Source organism: Carassius carassius, chromosome 9, assembly GCF_963082965.1.
Source record: "Carassius carassius chromosome 9, fCarCar2.1, whole genome shotgun sequence".
In the NCBI taxonomy this organism is placed as follows: Eukaryota; Metazoa; Chordata; class Actinopteri; order Cypriniformes; family Cyprinidae; genus Carassius; species Carassius carassius.
Window position 1 is genome coordinate 23,154,248 of NC_081763.1, and position 22,457 is coordinate 23,176,704.

The 22,457-nt window shown below is 37.8% G+C and overlaps 1 protein-coding gene across 3 annotated transcripts in view; it reads left to right on the top strand.

Annotated features, from left to right (window-relative positions):
- LOC132149342 (voltage-dependent T-type calcium channel subunit alpha-1H-like) overlaps nt 1-13,273 on the top strand; it is a 106,895-nt gene extending 93,622 nt beyond the window's left edge. Inside the window, exons 21-35 of one of the 3 annotated variants that reach the window (XM_059558501.1) lie at nt 35-219; nt 506-632; nt 716-841; nt 1,060-1,149; nt 1,243-1,456; nt 5,038-5,189; nt 5,756-5,865; nt 8,777-8,910; nt 9,008-9,078; nt 9,692-9,770; nt 10,255-10,376; nt 10,473-10,778; nt 11,406-11,574; nt 11,671-11,825; nt 11,922-13,273. In XM_059558501.1, the coding sequence (XP_059414484.1) occupies nt 35-219; nt 506-632; nt 716-841; nt 1,060-1,149; nt 1,243-1,456; nt 5,038-5,189; nt 5,756-5,865; nt 8,777-8,910; nt 9,008-9,078; nt 9,692-9,770; nt 10,255-10,376; nt 10,473-10,778; nt 11,406-11,574; nt 11,671-11,825; nt 11,922-12,872 (2,991 nt within the window). In that variant the 3' untranslated portion in view covers nt 12,873-13,273. The remainder of the gene's footprint in view (nt 1-34; nt 220-505; nt 633-715; nt 842-1,059; nt 1,150-1,242; nt 1,457-5,037; nt 5,190-5,755; nt 5,866-8,776; nt 8,911-9,007; nt 9,079-9,691; nt 9,771-10,254; nt 10,377-10,472; nt 10,779-11,405; nt 11,575-11,670; nt 11,826-11,921) is intronic. The other 2 variants (XM_059558502.1, XM_059558503.1) reach the window with 2 other exon arrangements.
- Nucleotides 13,274-22,457: the final 9,184 nt, after the last annotated feature.

Below are 22,457 nucleotides of genomic sequence, written 5' to 3' on the forward strand. Positions count from 1 at the left end.
CACTCTCACACACATGATATGGCTTGTGTTAAAGGTGGTGGCCCTCGGCTTCTGTGCTGGGAAGCACAGTTATCTGCAGAGCACCTGGAATGTTCTGGATGGGGTGCTGGTCTCTGTCTCTCTCATTGATATTCTGGTCTCCCTGGCCTATACTAGTGGAAACCGAATCTTTGGCATCCTGAGGGTTCTTCGTCTGCTGAGAACTCTGCGGCCGCTGAGGTGAGCCAGCGAATGATCACAACGTGCCTGTCTGAGGCTCAAGCAATCAATGAAATCCACTACGTGGTCATTGCTCCAGTTAAGGAATAAACTGAAGGTTAATTTTGTGGTAGTGTAATCTCCCGAGTCTACTAAACTAAAGTGAAATAAAATCTGTTATCCTTGAATTCTGTTTTTTTAAGTTTACCAATCTTAAAGGTCACTCAGACAATTGTACCATTACATAAATGCTCCTGGAATCCAAACAGGTTGAAATAGGTTGTGTCTTTGTTTTTCACGTAAACAGAGTGATTAGTCGCGCTCCTGGACTGAAACTAGTGGTGGAAACACTAATAACATCCCTGAGGCCCATTGGGAACATTGTGCTTATCTGCTGTGCCTTCTTTATTGTCTTTGGCATTCTTGGAGTTCAGGTAATTGCTTCAGATGCTACATGCTTTTCAACAGAAATGTGAGGGATTTTCAGTTAACGCAGTAGCGATATTATGAATTGCAGCTCTTCAAAGGAAAGTTTTACCATTGTGAAGGTGGCGACACCAAAAACATCACCAATAAGTTTGATTGTATTCGAGCAAACTACAAATGGATTCGGAGAAAGTACAACTTTGACAACTTGGGACAGGTAAGTGTTACTCACTTGACGTTATTCACTGATTTGGACACACTGAAGCATTATAAAGAGTGAAAAAGTAAGGTCATGTTGCCTTTTCATTTTTATAGGACTTCAAGAAACCGTTTTCTGCTGTAATATGGTTGAAATGATTCCCAGATTGTCATTACGAGCCCTGTAACTGTTTTGAATGAATGATGGTTTTGCCGGCACGTGTCTCTTTTCTGCAGGCTCTCATGTCGCTGTTCGTGCTTTCCTGTAAGGACGGATGGGTCAATATAATGTATGACGGGTTGGACGCTGTCGGGGTGGACATGCAGGTTTGGATATGCTTTGCTCATTCTGGCACATGACTTTCCTAATTTGTCATATGATGGATGTGCTGTTTATCTTCCTGTCCTTCACGCCCACAGCCTGAGCGCAATCACAACCCCTGGATGCTCCTCTACTTCATCTCTTTCCTGCTGATCGTCAGCTTCTTTGTGCTGAACATGTTTGTGGGAGTGGTGGTGGAGAACTTCCACAAGTGTCGTCAGGACCAGGAGGAAGAGGAGGCACGTCTGCGCGAGGAGAAGAGGCAGAGACTGCTGGAGAAAAAGCGCAGGAGTAAGGCGAATTGCGGGTCTGGTCGGTAGTCTATTTTTCTGAGCACTGCCTGCTTCCAGAGCCTGAGAGAGAAAGCTAGAGAAAGATTTTTAAAAAGACAGAAGCAGTCAAAAGGCTGAGGAAATTCAAAAACTATGCACAATTTGGCACCGATCTGATGTCAGCCTTGGATTGTGATGGACTGTAGCATGTTCCTGCATGAGATGCCCGCAATACAAAATGCTGCATGACAAGCCAACCGGGGAAGTTTGCACAGTACAGTACATGGGGTCAGCATCATGGCCAAAGCAGCAGAGCATCCCGCTATGAATACTGTGTATAGGGTGGTCAGTTAAAAGAAGTTTGAACTAGTACTAATTAGGACTGTTCATTTAATGTGTTTTCCTACCATCAGAGCAGTTCAAGGTTGAAGTACCAAGCTCAAGAAGAGTCAGTAGAGTCAACGCACCTAACCAAACACACTGATAACAGGCAGCAGAAAGCCCATCCTCGCATGTAAAAATGGTTTTCAAAGACTTTTAAACTTGAAAAGTTGCTTTTAATATGTTATGACCATGGCAGTGCAACGGCCACAAATGTGTCTGCATGTGGAGACCAAGAGTGCGTTCTCTGTGAACGACCCCCAAGTTCACACTGCCGTTCATAAGTTTGGGGTTTTTAATGTTTTTTGAAGTCTCAAAAACAAAGTCTCTTATGCCTACTAAGGCTGCATTTACAGTAATTAATCAAAAGTACAGTAACAAAGTAAAATTTAAGCTAAATTTAAGTTATTTCTGTGATGAATCATTTTAATCAATTGAAAACCCTAGTAGTCATATAGCGCTTATAAAAAAGAATAACCCCCTTTTAAAATAATCAAATTTTGTTACTAAAAATAAAAATTATTACATTATAAATTTAATCAATTGAAAACACTAGTAGTCGTATAGTGTGTATAGAAAAGAATAAACCACTTTTAAAATAATCACATTTCTGAAATGAAGACGGACACAGTTTTTTTTTTATCCAGCTGTATTTACTCAGTGCAACTTATAACATCTAAGTGAAATAAATAGCACCATGTCAGAAATCACTGAGTTGGAAAAAGGATCACCCTCTTGTGTCGTTATTTTGTTGAACCACCTTTTGCTTTAATTACAGCCTTTAGTCTGTTGGGATGTCTCTGTCTCTACTAACTTTGCACATCTAGACTTTGCAGTATTTACCCACTTTTCTTTGGAGAGCTGCTGAAGTTCAGTTCAATTTGATGGTGACTGTTTGGACTGCAGTCATCAAATCATTCTACAGATTTTCAATGGGGTTTAAGTCTGGGCTCTGACTAGGCCATGCAAAGACATTTAACTTTTTCTCCTTCAACTACTGTGAGATCAGTTTTGCTGTGTGCTTTGGGCAATTGCAATATTGGAAGGTAAACCTTCTCCCCATTGACAACTTTCTAGCAGAGGGCAGCAGATTTGCCTCAAGAATTAGACTGTATTTTTGCCCCATCTATTTTTCCTTCTATCCTGACAAGTACTCCAGTCTCTGCTGAAACTATAATGTTGGTGTTATATCTTTCACTTGGATGTTATAAGTTGCACTGAGTAAATACAGCTGGATAAAACAAAAACTGTGTCCATCTTCATTTCATGCTGCAAAGCAACAAAATGTGATTATTTTAAAAGTGGGTGAATGTTTTCTATACCCACTTTACATCCAAAGAGGTAGTAAGAAATTCAAAGAGTGCGTGGTGTCCTCACGATGCTGGAAAACAATGATGTGAGAGGAGGCAGTTGCTCTGTGACAGTTTTTAAGATGGGTTGGGGGGATGTGTGTATGATATGAATTAATTTTGAATGCTGAACACAAACATATGTAATATAACATCAAAGAAAGTTTCATCATAATATCCATTTGAGAGACTGAATATTAGTTGCCTGTGGCCTGGATGTCTGTCTAAATCAGTTTAGTACACTGCACTATTAGGGCTGTCTGGTTGTGTGAGCCTTAAGGAATCTAAGAATGCCAGCCATGATTTTACCTGACTAAACGAATAAATGTGAAGAAGTGTGTTCTTTGTTTAAGCACCACGCCTGCCAGGGCAAAGCTTGCTGATAAATGATCTTTAGCATAAAAGCTGACGGTTTTATCTATGTTTGTCACACTTTACTCCTCCAGCCTTTACTGCAGTCAAAGGATTAATCGTGTATGTGACTGTGACTTATAGTACTCATAACTGAGTCCATAGCAGTTGAGTTTTATTTCCTTGGATCTATTCAAAGATCCCCTCGATGCATTCATCTGGGATAGATCGAAGGACGTCTCACAAAACAGTCCTCAACACAGACTGCATTTAGCAGGACAGAGAAGAAAAGGAGAAACAGATGTTTCTTCAACTGTGGCCATGTGTACACATTTATCGTACATCAAAGGAGAATTGTTATGAAAATTCACGACATCTCAAATTGTGTATTGTGTTCAGTAGTACTCTATGATGGAAAAGACACCTTTAATATGGCTGAAATCAAATGAATTTATTCAGGCTAATTTAATGACTTGCATCCTACATACATTGAATATTTTTTTTATTTTTTAAAATAACTAAGGGACATCATTTTAAACGAATCAATTAATAGATTTTTTTTATGCAATAAATATCACAACTGTTCATTTCACATTTGTTTAGATGATCATAGTTGGGACATAAAAAACATAAACCCCTTTGGACACAAAAGTATCTGAAATTCATAATGTTCTGATACATTTCTGTATACAGTATATCCAAATCACCAATCTGTGGATCTGTTCCTTATTCAGACCCACATGGAATCTGCACAGATAGCTCAGCGGATTTCCTCAAAATGAAAATGTTAATAAAGCTTTCAACTGTCACTAAGAGTACAAATGAACTCTTTTTAGATCCTGCAGAATTCATCAGATTGTCCCCAAATTCAGATCAGAAAATGTTGAAAACGTCAACAGATTCCATCTAGGCCTGCCGTTATCCCGTTTCTGTGTGCAACTTTATAAGATGTGCAACTTTTATGCTGGCCATGAGTGTGGTGTCTGCTAGGGAGAGATGTTACATGTAATGGTTGTGCTGTAGCTGCATGCTCAGATATTCAGTAGCTCAAAGGCTTCTCTCTTGGCAAATGTTATTTACCTGTAAACATGCTTTTATGGCAGACTCAGAAAGATGGATTCAAACTCAAATAAATTTTATGGTTGCTGTCATGTCCAGTATATCACATGCATTACAACTAATCGATAAACAGTCACCTCTAAGCTCGCCTTAAGAAACACTCAATAATATGTCTGTGTTACTTGTGCTACTCACAGAAGTCCTTTCATATGTTCTCCCACATACTGCCATGTTTACAACGGCATGTTCACCAAAGCAGCATGCTTGAAACCCATGAAGGCACAAGTGTTGCATGAGAGGACTTTGAATGAATAATGTTGCAATATTATCACAATGCTGGGGAGATAAATTACTGGTCCTCTCTGCAGCAGTCGTCCCCTCGCACCCAGTGCCTTTTTCCTCTGCATCAGTGGTTTGGCTTATCTGTGTTAACCCTGCACTGACTCTTCTGTGCTGTCTGTCTGTATGACCCTATCAACAGAGGCCCAGCAGAGACCGTACTATGCAGATTACTCTCCAATCCGGCTCTACATCCACACACTGTGTACCAACCACTACCTGGATCTCTTCATCACCGGCATCATCTGCATCAATGTGGTCACTATGTCTATTGAGCATTTCAATCAGCCTCCTGTGAGTCTATGAACCCTTTGAATCTTGATTTGTTTAACCTAGTGACCTACAGTACAGTTGCATAGAGTTGCATTTCATCATTTGAAAACTACAGTAACAAACTTTTTTGTGAAACATTCAGCCTGAAAATTGTTTATACTCCTTCTTTAAAATAAATGACACCTGGAGCCGGATTCACAAAACATTATTTGAATAAAACTCTGCAGAATAAAGTTAAAAACACATAGAACAAAGGAATCAATAGCTATATCACATGAGGGCAAGGGAAACACATGACATGACAGGAACCATGACTATGGGAAAAAACAAATAATATAATAATAATAATAATAATAAATACATAAAAGACATGAAACCATGAACATAAACCAACATCCAAAACCAATGTTACATTATCTCAAGAACTTTTTCTTAAGATTTTCATGAATCTGGCTCCTAGTTTAATATTTTTATAGAATGCAAAGACATTTATGCATTATTTAATGTGGTTTAATTGACAAAATACTACTTTACTTTAAATTGTACAGCATTGAAACTGCTGAAATCATTGTTTCTATCTCACACAGTACCTTGAAGAGTCACTGAAATACTGCAACTATGTCTTTACCATCATCTTCATAATTGAGGCTTTGCTCAAGCTTGTGGCATTTGGTTTTCGGAGATTCTTCAAAGACAGGTATTGGGACCTACTATATGGCGCTGTCTAATGTAAATGTAAATACACTGTAAATAAGATTAGCATTATATGTATGCAATATACTGCACTGAAGAAGTCTCTGGAAATAAAATGATATCATGAGTTTATATATTTCAAACAGTATTCACAAGTGTTTATTAGTGTGCACTTTAGATGGTATAAGAGTATTAAACTTGCTATATCCATTACATTCTCATTACCAATTTATTTTTAATTTAGCCTTCTTATTCTAATTCTAATCCTGATATTAAAGTCTCTTTAAGAAGGTCTATGAGGAGTCTCTTGGTGACCTTGTCCCTTATCTCACACTCTCTTGTGTATTGGATATACTTGTGTTCTTAGATGTCTGTATCATGCTGTAATTTGCAAGTGCTTAACCAGATAAAGTTAATTAAAAACCCCCATCAGCTTAGTGTACAGCAAAATATATTTTTTATCTTCATTCAGAGATGGTGTGCACTGATTATTGATTATTCAAGCCAACAAAGACCAAAGCATGACTAACTGTTACTTAGATCAGACAGAATAAATCATTTACACTAATTAAAGAAGAAAGTACATCAAAAATATGTCAACTTAAGGGGTAAAGAGGGCGTGAGTGATTAAAAGGTGGATTATGTCAATCTAACTTACTCTTATGCTTAACTTCTTTTGGCAATATTATAAATATAGCTAAAATTAGAATCAGACTATTTTCCATGTTAATCAGAGTTTTTGTCCTAACCGGCATGAAAGCGATATGCAACGAGCGACAGTAAATTCTATTTTAGAAATGGTTTCTATTTTTATTTGCGACATCATGGCTGGAACAACATATGCACTATGACAATGATAATCTGAAGTATTGATTATGTGCTTAATTTAATGTTAAAAAGGGTGAGTTTGAATACCATTTTTGTGACCTTTATTACCACACTGAAAGAGACAATGGATAATAATAATCTTGAAAACAAATGAAAGGAAACATAAATGTTAAAACTCAATGTAAGCCAATGGTTTTCCATAACAAAGACTGTATCAGTCACTATCAGTATTTGTTGAAAGTGCAGGACCGTGATCTTGCATATGCTCTTCTGATTGGCAGTGATTGACTGAATGATTTTGTTGCATCACATAGCCAGGTTGCATCTGGTGTGGACAGAAAAATTGCTTGTTGCTTGAATCTTATTGCATTGCGTTTGGTTAGGACGTAATCAAGCATTTGAATCCTTAAATGGATTATATATATATATTTTATTGCAGGGCAATTTCACTAGCCTCTCCAACACATTGTAAAACACTTTTGTAATTAAGCGTGACAGTGTGATTAAGTCATGTTTTAATATGTTGCGTCTGATGTCATATAACAGTGGTTCCCAAACTTTTCCATTCCACGACCCACCTAGACAAGTGTAATATATTTCACGACCCACCAAAATATTAAAAAAAAAAAAAAAACAACGAGTGAAATTACTTTAAACCTAATCTTACTTAAAATTTTTATGACAGAAATTAAGTATTTAAGAAAAATAACCATTTTATTTTAGAGTACAACTGAAAATTTCACTACAAATTTACAAGTTTTAATTTTTGTTTACTGGCGTTAAAATATGTAGTGTCCATAAAAACGTGAAGCAGGCTCACTCCAGTGAAGTGTGATCTGCGCTGCTGTGTTTTGTTGCATTCATGATCCTTCCGTGTGTGTCGGCGAGAACGGAGCACAATCCAACACTTTTTTAGAAAAGCATAAGAAGCAAAGCAGAACTATCTAAAACAGTTTGGAGATTAAAATAATTGTGAAATAGGTAAAAAAAGACCGATTGAACCTTTTAATGACATTGCTCTGAGACCTTCAAAACACGCAACGCACACGGACTTAATTGCAATTTGAAAATCACACTAAGGATATTGCAGTTCATTATTAATGTTGGTGGGCTATATCGTTGTGATGAGTGGGTTCCCAGTTCCCGCCTCCTTCTTCCTGTGATTGTGAAGATTTTAATGTTTTACACTGGTGCCGAAGCCAGGGAGGAAGGAGGGGCGCGCTGCCGAAGATCCTTCGCCGCTGGGGTGAATCCGCAGTGCCATCGAGCAGGGCGAAGGAGTCTGCCGCCGAGGGTGCTCGATGTGGTGGGCTGGAGTGAGTTGCCGGGGGGGGGGGGGGGGGCGAACTCACTCCAGCCCACCGCCTCGATGACTCCTTCGTGGAAAGAGGTGGGAACCGGCGGACAATCAAACAAAGTTTTAATAACCAAATAAACACAAAACAGCGCGACAGCCCCTCTCGGATGACTGCCGTGCACAAATAAAAAACAAACACAAAATAAAACCCAGGCCTGGTCCTCTCTCGTCCTTCACTGTCATCGCTCCTCTTTTGTATCTTTCCGATCTCCTCCGTGGTTCTTGAGACCGGTGAGTGTTGCTCATTTCCCAATCACTCCACCGGCCTAGCTCTGTTCCCATGGCACTAGGCCCCGCCCCACTCGTCACATTCGTGCAGCCCTAGACTGAACTGTGTTAGTGTCTGTGTGTCATTGAAACGCAAAATTAGCTGCAGCCAAGTGACTTTGTGCGACCCACCTTGTTCCATTCCGTGACCCACGAGTGGGTCGCGACCCACAGTTTGAAAACCCCTGTCATATAATGCTTAGGGAACGGGATGAATCATTAGTTTCAGTTCATTGAATGCAGCTAAATTAAAAGGAGTCATGATCCCTGTTGTTTATCATTAATCCCACATTAGCACATGTACAGGTGTAATCAACAGTATGTTGTTCTGTTTGCAATATGCTCATAAATCTGTGTATGGTTTATTTGCTCAGCTTGCCTAATGTTCAAAAACCGATTAGCTAAACGACGTTCGTTGCTGGATGCTGTATTTTAACTGTGTGATGTTGTAACGTGCTGGCAGATGGAACCAGCTGGATCTAGCCATAGTCCTGCTCTCTATCATGGGTATCACTCTGGAGGAGATCAAGATGAATGCAGCGCTGCCAATCAACCCCACCATCATACGCATTATGAGGGTGCTGAGAATAGCCAGAGGTACTTTAGTTTTCTAGCTTGTTAACAAAAAAGTTGCATGTTCTATTATAAATAGCCTGGGATTTGATTTTTTGCCTCTTTGTGCTTTTTCCCACAGTACTGAAGCTTTTGAAGATGGCTACAGGCATGAGAGCCCTACTGGACACAGTTATGCAAGCTTTACCACAGGTAACTAATGTGGTGTTTTTACATTCATTCATGTGTTTAATAATAAATATATATTTTTTATACAATTATTTAGGTCACACTTTATTTTAAGGTCCAAATCTCACTATTAACTAACTATTAACTATGAATTTTGCCTTATTAAACTCCCAGTTACTGCTTATTAATTGTTAGTACGGTAGTTGTTAAGTATTGGGAAGGATTAAGGATGTAGAATATGCTTTTGCAGAATAAGTGCTTTATAAGTACTATTAAACAGTTATAATATGGTAGTAATATGCATGCAAATAAGTAACTAGTTAACAGAGAGAATTTAGTCCCTAACCTGTTACAGAGAATAATAAAGTAACTCTAATATATACTGTACAATATATCAGAGACAAAACATTACCTGACAAAGCAGTTCTACAGTGTATTCAGTATGATGTGTGTGTGTTATTTTGCTTTAAAGAGATATAGATGTACTTCAGTTGCATTTGTTTTTGTCTTTGTGTGGATATGTAAGACAAGGGGGAGGAAAGAGAAAAAGTTGGAGATAAAGTATCTATAACACAGTTCTTCTCCCCGTGATTGATTGTTTAATAACATACTGTGATAATGCACTTCCTCTCTTTAGGTGGGAAATCTGGGTTTGCTGTTTATGCTCCTCTTCTTCATTTATGCGGCACTTGGTGTGGAGCTTTTTGGGAAACTAGGTCAGTACTGCAATCCTGCTCACTGTTCATACTGAGCTCTCCATTTTACAGTTCTAGCGGCTTTGCTCTACCTTAGCTGCCACTCTCATTTTTGGTCAGAAATGCTTCAATTTGTCCCCAAATGCTTAATGGCTCTTGCTCTTGTAATGGCAAGAGGATAGCCTCTAGGCTCAAAAAAACATTTCTATCCTACTTATATCCATGTGAGAGGCCTCTGGAACACAAATGACAGGATTATGCTTTCTCTTAAAGGGAAAGCTCTCTAATTACTTTCATTAGCCTTCAACTTTAAAATCAGTGCTAATTATTGTGTCAGACATATCTGGGGGTAACAGCTCATTTGCTTCTTTAATGGTAATACAGGGAACTCTGTCAGGTTATATCCACTTTTAGCAACACATTCAGTGATAGTCTAGCTATGCTTTTTGTGTATAAAAAGTATTTGACTGTTGTCAAACTATTATTTACCTATATTTTCATCTAGAGTGCACTGACAACAACCCTTGTGAAGGATTAAGCAGACATGCTACGTTTGAGAACTTTGGAATGGCCTTTTTAACATTATTCAGAATATCGACGGGGGACAACTGGAATGGCATAATGAAGGTACTACAGTGGAGACTTTTCATTGTTCTTTTTCTAATTGCATTTAAAGTTTCTTGTTGGTGTAGTTTTAATCATTAATGCATTGCATATGTGCAGGACACTCTGCGAGAGTGCCTTCCAGAAGACAAGCACTGCCTCACTTATCTGCCCAAGGTTTCCCCCATCTACTTTGTCACCTTTGTGCTAATGGCTCAGTTTGTGCTGGTTAACGTGGTGGTGGCCGTACTGATGAAACACCTGGAGGAGAGCAATAAGGAGGCTAAAGAAGATGCTGAAATGGACGCTGAGATTGAGATGGAGATGGAAATGGCTCGGCGTCACAGCAACGTTTCAGCAGGGAGTTCTTCAGGGCCAGAAGGAAGGGCAACTTATGTAGGAGCACACCCAGATTCACCTGGACAGGTATATCTCAGAAATCATTATAAAACAGTGTTGAAAAGAAAGAATGTTTTCGGTTAAGCCATGCATGGTAATTGAATATTGAAAGGTTTTCAAACTTGGATCTGGGGAACTCCAGTGGGCTGCAACAGAGTGCAAGGGTATACTGTAACACTTAATATATTTTTTAATACATGAAAATATTATAGTTCTTTTAGTAGAGGATCATCATATTTGTGGGTCCTTGACAATAGAAGGTGGTGTTATGAACTGGTCATAGTGTACGAAACATTATACTATTTGTTCTCAGTTTAGTTTTGCACTTATTGAGCACCATTAACTCTTATAAGGAGCAACCTGAGTTAGCTGCGGGCAACAGAATTGCATTTGTGTTTTATTGGGCGCTGAGTTGTCACAATACACAGAAAATATGCTGAGGGGATGTGGACAGTGAGAAGTGAGGCTCTGTGGGGAGGCCAGGAACATTTGTTACCCCTCATGGGCTGCTCAGGCAAGGAGTGTATTTGCTTTGTCAGCTGCAGTGAGCTGGTGAATAAACCTGGCAAGCTTGCCTCTAGGTGTTTATAGGTTTGTGAGTTTATGTGTGAGGGTAAAAGCACAAAAGCAGAAGAATACATTTCTCTTCCGCAGGATATGGGAATACAAAGAACACAGGAGAATTTGCTCTCTCCACGGAAAATGTCAGTGTCAAGGATGCACTCTTTGCCAAATGACAGCTACATGTTTCGCCCTGTGAGGCCAGCCAGTGCTCCTTATCCACTAGAAGAAGTGGAAACCAGTCAAGGGTACCTTGAATTAGGTATAAAGAATCAGAGTACATGACTTTCTATATTAATAAGTACTGTTCTCAAAAGGGGAAAAACTTATGAAAAGTCTTCATTAACCTTTCCTGTAGGCTCTATCACCTCAGTCCATTCCCAGCCATGCGAAAGTCATTCCCTGCTCCAGGTCCCTGGTGTTCCTCCCCATTCCCAGTTCAACTACCTCCCCAAGATTCCCCCTCCCATGCCCTCTCCAACCCACAGCATAGGCAGGACTTTATGCAGACAGGTATACTTTTGCTCGTCCAGTCCGTATTAAGTGCTTTCTCTGTTGTTCAGTGCTTGCAGGCCACATGTTCACATTGTCCTATGTTTATTCTTTCAGGAGGCAATTAAAAATGACTCTGTCAGTGTGCAAAGTTCTGACTCCAAAGACCATCCCGACAGACAGGCAGGGATAACAACAGGTAGCTTCAAGCTGCATGTTCCTGGGATGCCCCAACGTGGACATGCTCCCAGTGTCTGCACCTTCCAACAGCCCCATAGACAGCACAGTATCCTTTCTCGACCTACCAGCCTGGCCAGCAGCAGCAGAAGCACCAGCCCCAGTGGCTCCTTGTTTGATTCCACTGATCTGAACGACGAGGAGGTCTGTCACATAAACAGTACAGCACGGCTGTGGGTAGGGGTTCCAGCAGAAGCCCGAAGTCACTCCCTGTCTCCTTATACCACCTCAGGGATGCTGCTTCCTGTCCCTGTGAAGAACTGCAGCAGTGCTGCCAACTTAAGCATCGAAGACCCAAAAAAGTGCTTCAGCGTGGACACTGAAGGTTTTCTGGAAAAACCTTATGGTACCGATGACCATCGTAGGCACTCGATTGAGATTTGCTCTTTAGTAGATGATGGGCTGTTTGGTCAAGAACTTAGTGAGAAGAGGCACCATCCGATGCGTGGACAGTCGTTGCACATTCCCCGTAAGAAAAAGATGAGCCCTCCATGTATCTCCATCGAGCCCCCATTTGAAACTGAGGTTCCCGCTTCTCTGGCATCCATGAAAAAGCTTTCGGAGAGCAGCATGTTACTACGGAGGAGGACACCATCCTATGACCTAGCCCTGCAGCGGGACTCTCTGGATTTGCTTGAGAACCAGCTGTCTACCCAGCCGCTCAAAGTAGAGCGACACCCCTCTCATTGTGCAGAGTATCTGTCAATGCCACACCCCACCCCAATGGGCGGTCTGGCAGGCATTTTGTGTGAAAGCATGCAGGCGTCCCCCTTTGATAACCGATTTGAAGAATCCACGGACTTCAGCTCTGTAAACAGGACAGTCCAATGAGGGACTTTAGCCAAATTTTACCATCCACACTCAAGGGTGTGACAACTACTTGAGTAGGGGACATCGACCTCTTTCTGTAGCCAAAGTTTTCTTTGTTTCTTTTCAAATGTAATATCATCATGAAAGCCAGCCAAGAATGGCAGCCGATTCTAGCAGGGAACAGCGATTGATCAGACTGTGATCGGGCAAAGTGTTGAACATGGGATATGCAATTTCAGGTTTCCAAATGGAACTCTGGTTCTAATTTTGATCCCAGTGCTCAATCACATTGATTTGAGTTCAGGATGTGTAGTGTTATGTATCATCTGTATCATATTTGTCAGTCTTTCCTTTCTTTGTCATGAGCATTGGTAATGTTTTCTGTAGAGACAGAGTATACCGATTAAAAGAACTAATAAGAACTGTACCTATTATGTATTTTATTGACTCATAATGTGTAAATAGAGAACATATTGTATTAGTGGAGAAACAAGCTCTATTCATATGCACATATTTTTTATAGAGATCTATAATGTTTTTGCACATATCAATATGAATTGTCTTCTGTTGTCTTCTTGTGAATGTAATTTTTTTTATCAAATAGCTGTGGGATCAATTCTAGTCTGTTTAGGCCTACTGATATTGAGATGATTTTTATTTTTCTATTGGGAGGACGGGGTGTGTCGTATTATATAGATCCAATGAGAACCAAACTACAAATGATCTGTAGCCTGAGTGCAATACACTATAAATGTTTCTGTAAGTTTACCCAGTTAGGTTACTCACTTTTTAAACAAGCATAGCCAGTAACGTGCATCTCACATACACAACCCTTTACCATACTCAGGTTCATCTCAAAATGTATATTAAGATTTCTGCTACACTCTACATTATAACCTAGTTTAACCACAACATAACCTTTTTTAACATTCTGTGGCCCTTGGCTATGGCACAAGTTGCATGTGAAGGACAGACTGATTAAAATGTAAATGTGACCTTCTTCTGTTTCTCCTGATGTTCAAACTTTATAACTGTCAAAGACTAAAGGCTGGAATACACTACATGACTTTTAAAATCTGAACAGATTTTTAAAACACTAGGTATCATACACATACCGACTTTGTAAATAGTGACAGGGGAAAATTGGCCATGACACACTACCAGACTTTCAAGTTGTTTTCCAATCACAACAAACTCAAGCAGAAATGTGCGCCTTGTTGCTAGGACACACTTGACAAATGCATGTGTTCTAAAATCTCCTCCGACTGGATATAAACTAAAAATTAAGAGTCTGCGATATACTATGCGATTTTCTATGGAATCTGTCAACTCAAATCTACAGACTGGCTCAGACTTTCGGCAACAAGCGTCAACTTCTCTAGACTGAAAATCGGGGCAAAAATCATGTAGTGCATTCCAGGTATAAGGGAGTTTATATCAGTACATGTCTGATCTATTTTTTTTTTTATCTTTTCTGCTTTGAAATGGCACCTCTTGTTTGTGCCCTTGTGAAACAATAAGACACCTGTTTAATGAAAGGAACACAAAGTTATGTTTTGATTTTTTTTTTTAGAAGTGATCAATGTGATTTATGTATAGTTAAACTAAGCCATGAGGTTTTTGGCAAATAACCAGTAAACATAGCCTGCGAATCCTGCTCTTTAAATGATGTAACTCACATAGCTACATATCCAGTGTCAACAATGTATCACCTGAGATTTAAAATAGTTGATGCAGCTTCTGTGCTGGGCTAATTAATTTTTTTTCTCCAATTATGATTCACCTCAAAAGATGGAGAGGGCAAATCAGTTGCATGTTATTGAGAGAGTTAGAAATACAAACATCTGGATGTTTTTCAAGTTTTTGATATTCACTTTTTCAGATATTTTTCATTTGTAGACTTGTATCTAATTGCACTGAGATGTAATTACAAGGTATTACTCTGTAAAAATGAGTAAAGCCACTTGTTGTCTAATGCAATATTTTATGATAGTCTATGTTGAGATGAGTGCAAGAGGTTTAGTTGAAAGCAAAAAATCATGGATGATTACAACTGAAAGTATGTACTCTGATGACATAATCAGACATCAATTTAATATTGGACTTTGAGACAAATGTGTGCAGTGTTTCTTGTATCTTATGGTACTAGATCCATGTTTTTTGCAAGAGGATTGTTGAGAGGTTTTTTTAAATTGCTATTGAATAAATGATAGAGCTGTATGGATGGAGAAGTATATAACTGCTTAAAGTGTTCCATCACTTAATCACATTCTTAGCTGGGTTTTTGTTTTTTAATTATTTATTTTTTAATATGAGCTTTTGCCATTAAGCAGCCTAATGTCCTTAACCCTTCAATAAATAATCAAAGCATTTTCTTCAAGCTTTCATGATGATAGTCATTTCTCTGTCCTTTTCTTTTGTTATTGCAACCAAAACGTATTTATAAATGCAAACTGCCTTTTCTTTTTGCTTTTGATATGACTTGGCTGATAAAGAAGTGGTGTTTGGAAAGCTACTGTATTTACAATCATATTTTTACATTGTATTACCTTTTATTGTAATGACCACAATCTGAGGGATATTCCCTGTTTACAGATAGCAAAAGGAAGATGTGTAGTTTGTTTTTTAAGTTTATATAGACAGCTCAATATTATTTTAATATATTAAACTGTCCCTAAAAATATATTTTTTTCAATTAATTTGTCATTTGTTTATAACATGGGGCAAACAAACAGAGATAATGAGAGTATAAAGTCAGAAGCAGAGCCAGTTCAGACCCAGCAGCTTTAAAATAGTGTAGCTTAAACTTTATCTCCATAATGAAATCTCAGATGGCCAGAAAGTAATTCATCGTTTATGAATGGTTAAAATACTGATGTCCAGGAGCCTGTGAACCTAGGGACTTTAGCATATAAAACTTAGCGTAAATGTGTGATATGAACAGTGCTCATATACAGCTTGTGAGATAATATTCTCAACTGAAACAAGTAGAGACTTGGACTCAAAAGCAGAATTCCATACATCATGATTTAACAAGTGGATATGATCAGTAACAAAGGAATGGTTGACTCCCACATTTAAACTGAATGCAGATATGCAATATCAGGATCCCAAATGTAGACCCAGGTAAATGCAGTAACACCATCTGGCAAAATATTTCTTTGTTTCTTTCATTTTATTTTATTGCAATTTATTCCAAAGTGGCTGAATATTATTATGGAAGTAAATGTAAAATGGAAGTAAACAACATTTTTCCGACTGAAAATATTTACAATTAAATTGCCCAGTCACTAATGAAGGGTTTAGTCATTATTATTATTATTATTATGGTATTTATGTCTCAGGAGGATGCTGATTCATTAAACTTGGCGGAAGAACTGAGCCCATGATTAAAGATGGCAGATTCGGAATTATGTAGGCCTATCTACAGTACTTCTGGGGGCATCCTGCGCCAGCCAAGCAACTGCCATTAAAATAAATGAGAATGCGAATCAGTATGTTTTCCCCCTCTATGGAAAACAAACATTTTTAAGAATTCGTTTACATTGCTATTCTCCAGTCATCGAAGGTAAAGTAAGATGAGGCACACTATTAGCAACAGATAAAAAAAAGTACCAAGTCCCATAAAACTCGTGCAAAAAGCTTTCTAAAACCACACTAAAGCGCTGTGAGGTGACCGAAATCTGTTGTTTATCTTCCTAGAGTATTTATTTTAAAATTATGACAAAGTAATATGAAATAACCAAGTTACCACAGATTTATTAGCCTGGATTACACTGGATTTTTTTTTAGCGATAAATATGAATATGGTTTTTGGTGCGTTATTCACTACTTACCTGATAATCAATGCTCAGTAATAAGATGCAGCTAATTTTAAAATGATGATGCCCAAAGATGATTCTGAAAGCTGTCGCTGTAATAAATATTTTTGGTTGTCGGGTTCTGACTAGTCAAGCGCAGTAGCAGCATGCCATCTACTGGACAATGGTGAACTTGCACACGTTGAGAACTTCCAATTTGCGTCGAAAATGTTCCACATGGAACTAATAGTGTGGATACACTGACATTCAGAACGTAAAACGCCGTTCTCGAGTTGTTGTTCTGAATACAGGACAAATGTAGAATGATTACATTAATTAATTGGTCACATATCCCACTGCTACAAATTTAGCCAAGAATGGTAACGGCTTACTGTAGTATTTGTTACACATTTAGTATGATTTCGAATTAGCGTTGGTGTGTTTGGCGGAATAAAACATCACGGTAATATTTCAACAGTTAGCGCAAAAACAGCAATCTGAAGTAGAAGACAGCAATGTGAGGAGACATCGAGCCGTGTGTCAAACCCCAGGAGGATGAACACATGAGCAGCTGTGGGACGAGCCAGAGATGGACAGACAGGTGAGATGTGTTCAGCTCATCGCCATCTACTGTACAGAAGAGTCGTTTATGAAATCCATGCCTTATGAGAAGCAGAGTTTTGCATGGTCTGGCATATGCTGTCAGACAAATGAGGTTGCATTGTGCCCAGTCAAGCTACGTGAATACATTTTAATGCTTTACTATGTACTTAAACAAGGTGCAAAGATAGTCCCTTACTGACAAACAAAACTGAAGATTAGGGGTTAAATAGAGAAAATGACTAATTGAGAGAGAGAGAGAGTGATGTGATGTGGTTTAGTTGTAGCACACAACCTAAACTTTATTAAGTAAAGTTATGAAATGGAAATTCACCCAAACTATTTTCTAAATGCTTGTTATTGATCTTATTGTGAATGATATATATCCATGCATATGTGTATTTTTTAGTCCAAATATCTCGACCTGTCAGTGAAATGACAGACATCTCTTGTGATAAAGGCTAATCCAGTCATTTAGTATGCTTAACCACTGAACCTAACCCATCTGCTGCAATGAAACTGCTGCTCAAGACAGATGTACCTAACTAGCATTATACCACGTGACAATCCATCTCACTCCCTAAGGTCACAAAACGCTGGACTTTTGGTAGTTCCTAGGATAGCAAAGTCCACTAAAGGAGGTAGAGCTTTCTCACATTTGTCTCCCAAACTCTAGAATAGCCTTCCTGATAATGTTCGGGGTTCAGACACACTCTCTCTGTTTAAATCTAGATTAAAAACGCATCTCTTTCGCCAAGCATTCGAATAATGTATCTCTTAAATTGTGAGTGTAGTTGCATCTGCATTTTTATTCTTTAGCTTGGGTTAAACTAATTTGACTTTGTTGGATCAGCAGCTATGCTAATGATGTCTCTATTTTGTTTCTATGTTTTGCCACAGGATTTACATCCCGTGGTAACTAGGATTTACACAAGCTCCAGTCTGGATCCAGAACACCTGAGAAGAGATGATGCTGACTCTCAGAGGACCTCAGATGATGCTAACCCTGAATCAACAACAGAACTAACAAATATTGCTACAAGTGTGACAGCATCCTATAATAATTGCTGTTAATAATGTTCATCGTCTGGCTGAATACTGTCTTGTATACATTTTTCTGAAAAAATCCTGTCATCAGTCCCGTCTGAAGCCAGAGCACACCTGAGCAGTAACTGCAGAGTGCAGTATTACTGCAAAGAGATTGGAAAAAGGGTCTGTAACCATCTTTATGCAGCTCTCTGTGTTCTTCAGAATAGTAAGCACAGGTTTTTTTTTTTTCCAGACACCAGATAGAATTTAAATCTGGTGTTTTTCAAATCAGGTTGTTAACGGTTTAAATTGACCTTGGTTATCTACAGACTTCCATGTACCAGCATAACTCATACTGTTGTTTATTAGACTGACACAAGTTGCTGAAAATTGAATAAGTTCTTCATGGCTGCATCTCATTTCAGAAATTCGCATTTTGTCGGCTGCTTACATCATTGAGGTGGTCTCATTAAGAAAAGTTACCGTTAGATTGCAAAGAAAGAAAGGAATTACAGTATTTTACACTTCACAAGGAATAAGAGTCAATATTTTTACTATTATTTTAAGTCCACCTCAATGATGTATGCAACTGACAAATGTGGCCTCCTCCGAGATGAGACACAGCTTGTTTGAAGTCTGTTCCAGAAAGTTACACAATAATACTAACTGTTAAAATACCTCTTTTTGGCCAAATTCTAACACAGCATCAAAGGCAGTCCCAAAATGCATTTTAAAAAAAAAATCAATATGGCGGATGAACCTGGGGAAATTTTGATTAATTTATTCGTCATATATTTCATTCTGTAAAAAAATTATTTTATATATATATATATATATATATATATACACACACACACTACGGTTCAAAAGTTAAAGAGTCTGTAATATTTCTTTAATGTTGTTGAAAGAAGTCTCATATACTCACTACTCACATAATTTCACACTGCATTTATTTGATATAAAATTACAAAAACAGTAATATTGTGAAATTATTTTAAGTTTCGTATTTGAATATATTTTAAAATGTAATTGAATTGAATTTTCAGCAGCATTTACTTCAGTCTTCTGCGTCACATTCTGAAATCATTCTAACATGTTGATTTGCTGCTCAGGAAGCTCTTCAATTTATCAGTAGAACGTTCTAAAGAACAGCAATTTACTGAAATAGAAACATTATAGAAACATAATATAACATTATCTCACTTTTGATTTAATGTCTCCTTGTTAAATAAAATTATTAGTCCCACTGACTGACTCGTGACTGAGATTCCATTTCTTTTCTTTAATGGATGAATGTGTTTAAGCAGTTTCAGTATAAGAGGCTTTTGCTGTTGAACATGTTTAAAATTCATGCTGTATGACATAGGATGACTACAGTCATCATACTGTAGTTTCTCGTAATGGTTAATAAAACAAATGTGCAGCTAGCATGACAACAGCGTTCCAGACAACCTTTTAAACTTTCATCTGAATGTATATGCATGCATTCTTTATTACTCCTAATCATCTAGATTAACTAAAAGACTGTTTGTACCATTAACAATTCATTTAATATACTGCAAGTTTACACAAACTAACTTGTGATTAAATAATGAGGAAACGTTTGACAATTTATAGCATCTGAAAAGATAAGATTCCCATCTACATTAGAACAAAATCTTTGTTCATGTTATTTGTCAATACCCAAATTCAGTTAATGCGAATGCATGAATTGCTACACTAGTTGAGATTTAATATTTCTTACGGAGTAATTTAAGAGAATTATTGAATGTTTGTTAAATTGTGCAATAATGATACCAAGAACATTTGCATTTCAAATGAAATGCACGACACTAAAACCTTTCTACCAAATTCGACTCAAGATAGAAACTGACCTTAAGTATAATCAACTTGACTTTATAAGTCATTTCAACTAATTCTTTAGAATCTGTTCCTAGTTAAATCTTGTACAACAAAGTTTAAATTGGTTTACTTTGATGCATTAAAGTAATAAAAAAATGTATGGCCATCTTTTAATTACTTGGCACTGTATTGAGTGCTTGTGCAAGGTTCAGTCACCAGTTCTGTAGAATTAGAAAATTCTGTAAAAAATTTTTTTTTTTTTTCGTAACGCACTGAAGTATATTCAAAGGCTGTAAATACCAGGAAATGTGCTTTGATTTTACTAATTTGAGTACAGACCACACTGAAGATTCAATCAAATGTGGAGTAAATACTTTATTAACATTTAAGATCTCATTAGCATTGCTATATCTCAAATTAAAATTCTACACAAGAAAAATACAAATTAAATACATGTTCACAGGATAGGTTCTGGATGGAGAGTAAAGGTTATGTAAAGCAAATATACAAACAAAACTACAATTAGTGAGGTCCTTTTGACATGTTACCAACAAAACAAAAAACAGAATATGCAGGGAGAAAATGTGTCAATACCAAGCAAAATATTAATGTGCAGTTTTCTTTGTAATTACAATGTAAATAGAAGCTATTACTTTAAAAGCCATACTTTACTTCTAAAAGCAAACTGACTAACATCTGCATTATCTGACCCAAGGAGCCAGTTGTGTCTTATTCAGATATGTCTGTGCAACACTCGTCTCTTTTCCCTCATTGATTCCTTCCCTCGATTAGCTACAATAATGTCTATAATATTATGTAATATTACACTGTCAACTGTCAACACTAATCAACTGTCAATAATTGCCCCACAAAATGCAGTGCTAGAAATGCCTAGTTACCTAAATGCTAGTGAAATATGTATAAAATACAAAATACCAACCCATATAAAATTTCTCTTAATAATACTGTGTAATTAGAAAAAAAGTCATTAGCTCTTTCTTACCGTGTTAATACTGTAGCAAAAACAAACTGGTTAGAATTACTGCGGCAATGTTCCTTCAAAATACACACTTCACAGTTAACTGCCAGAATTTACTTACAACGGCAAGTGGTTAAGGGACATTATTTAAAAATAATAATAATAAAGACGACTGAATGAAAGGAATATATCTGAATCAAACCCACAGGGTCCATAACTTGAACTTTTCAATAGACTCCTGATTTGTGGTCACAAACCATCACATTATCATAGATATTGTTGAAAAGGCTGTCAGGAGGGAAAAAAGCAAACAGTTTATACAGAGAGCATATACCTTCATATATGAGCAGGGCACTTCATTTCCCCCCTAAATTATGCTTGAATAGTTATTTTCTGTGGTGCAGATGGTAACCCCCAAAACCCTTAGAGATTGAACCGTAGCAGCTATGTATTCTAGGAAATCAACTAAGGAGGCAAATTATAAACCAGACATTTTGATTTGATTTAGCATAAACTAAACGGCACACAGTGAGAAGGCAGATGACGTGACAAGAGGAATGTTAAAAGAAACTACGAAGAAAAACGTCAAGGGCTCAGTGCAAGTAGCCCCCCACCTGCTTACAGACATTGTGCAACATTTCGGCTGTTTTATTGCCGATCCCTTTAAAAGTCACCTCTCAAATGTACCATTTTATGGCCCCTGAAATGGAACCAATGGATGTCAGCAAAAAAAAAAAAAAAAAAAAAAAAGGAAAAGAGAAACTGGAGAAAAGGTGGAAAAAAAAGAGGATACCGGAATTAATCATTCAGTCTTTTGGCACAGGGAAAAAAGTGCAACATTCCCATTGTAAAAATTTCATGAACAATGTTTGGTGCAAACTTCATGAACAATGTTTGGTACAACTTCCGGAGTCACAAACCGCTCAGTCAAGACCCAGTCAGAAGTAACGTCTCCTGAAAAACAACATCATCTTTAAGGCTTAAATACTGAGGCAGTTACATATAAATCACAGGCAATCTTTCAAACACACTGTTTGATTTTATAATCAAACCATCCTGCACTGCCAAACATGTCCACAAGGAGGCAAAGAGGTAAAGTGCAAATAAAGCATGTAAAATGACAGAGGCTTAGTAGCAGTTCAGATAATAATGCCTTGGGCTTAAAGGAGGAGGATGAGAGGCGGATGTCCTACTGAGCATCAGCTTGCAGGATATGGACTGCAGAAATCACAAGAGTGCATTCCGTCAAGCTCTGCATATATATTTAGATTAAGCCTTCTCTTTGTCCGGCAAGTAAAGCATAAATTGACATCAGTAATTAGCAAACTAGAAACTACTGTGGCATCTAGAAAGTCA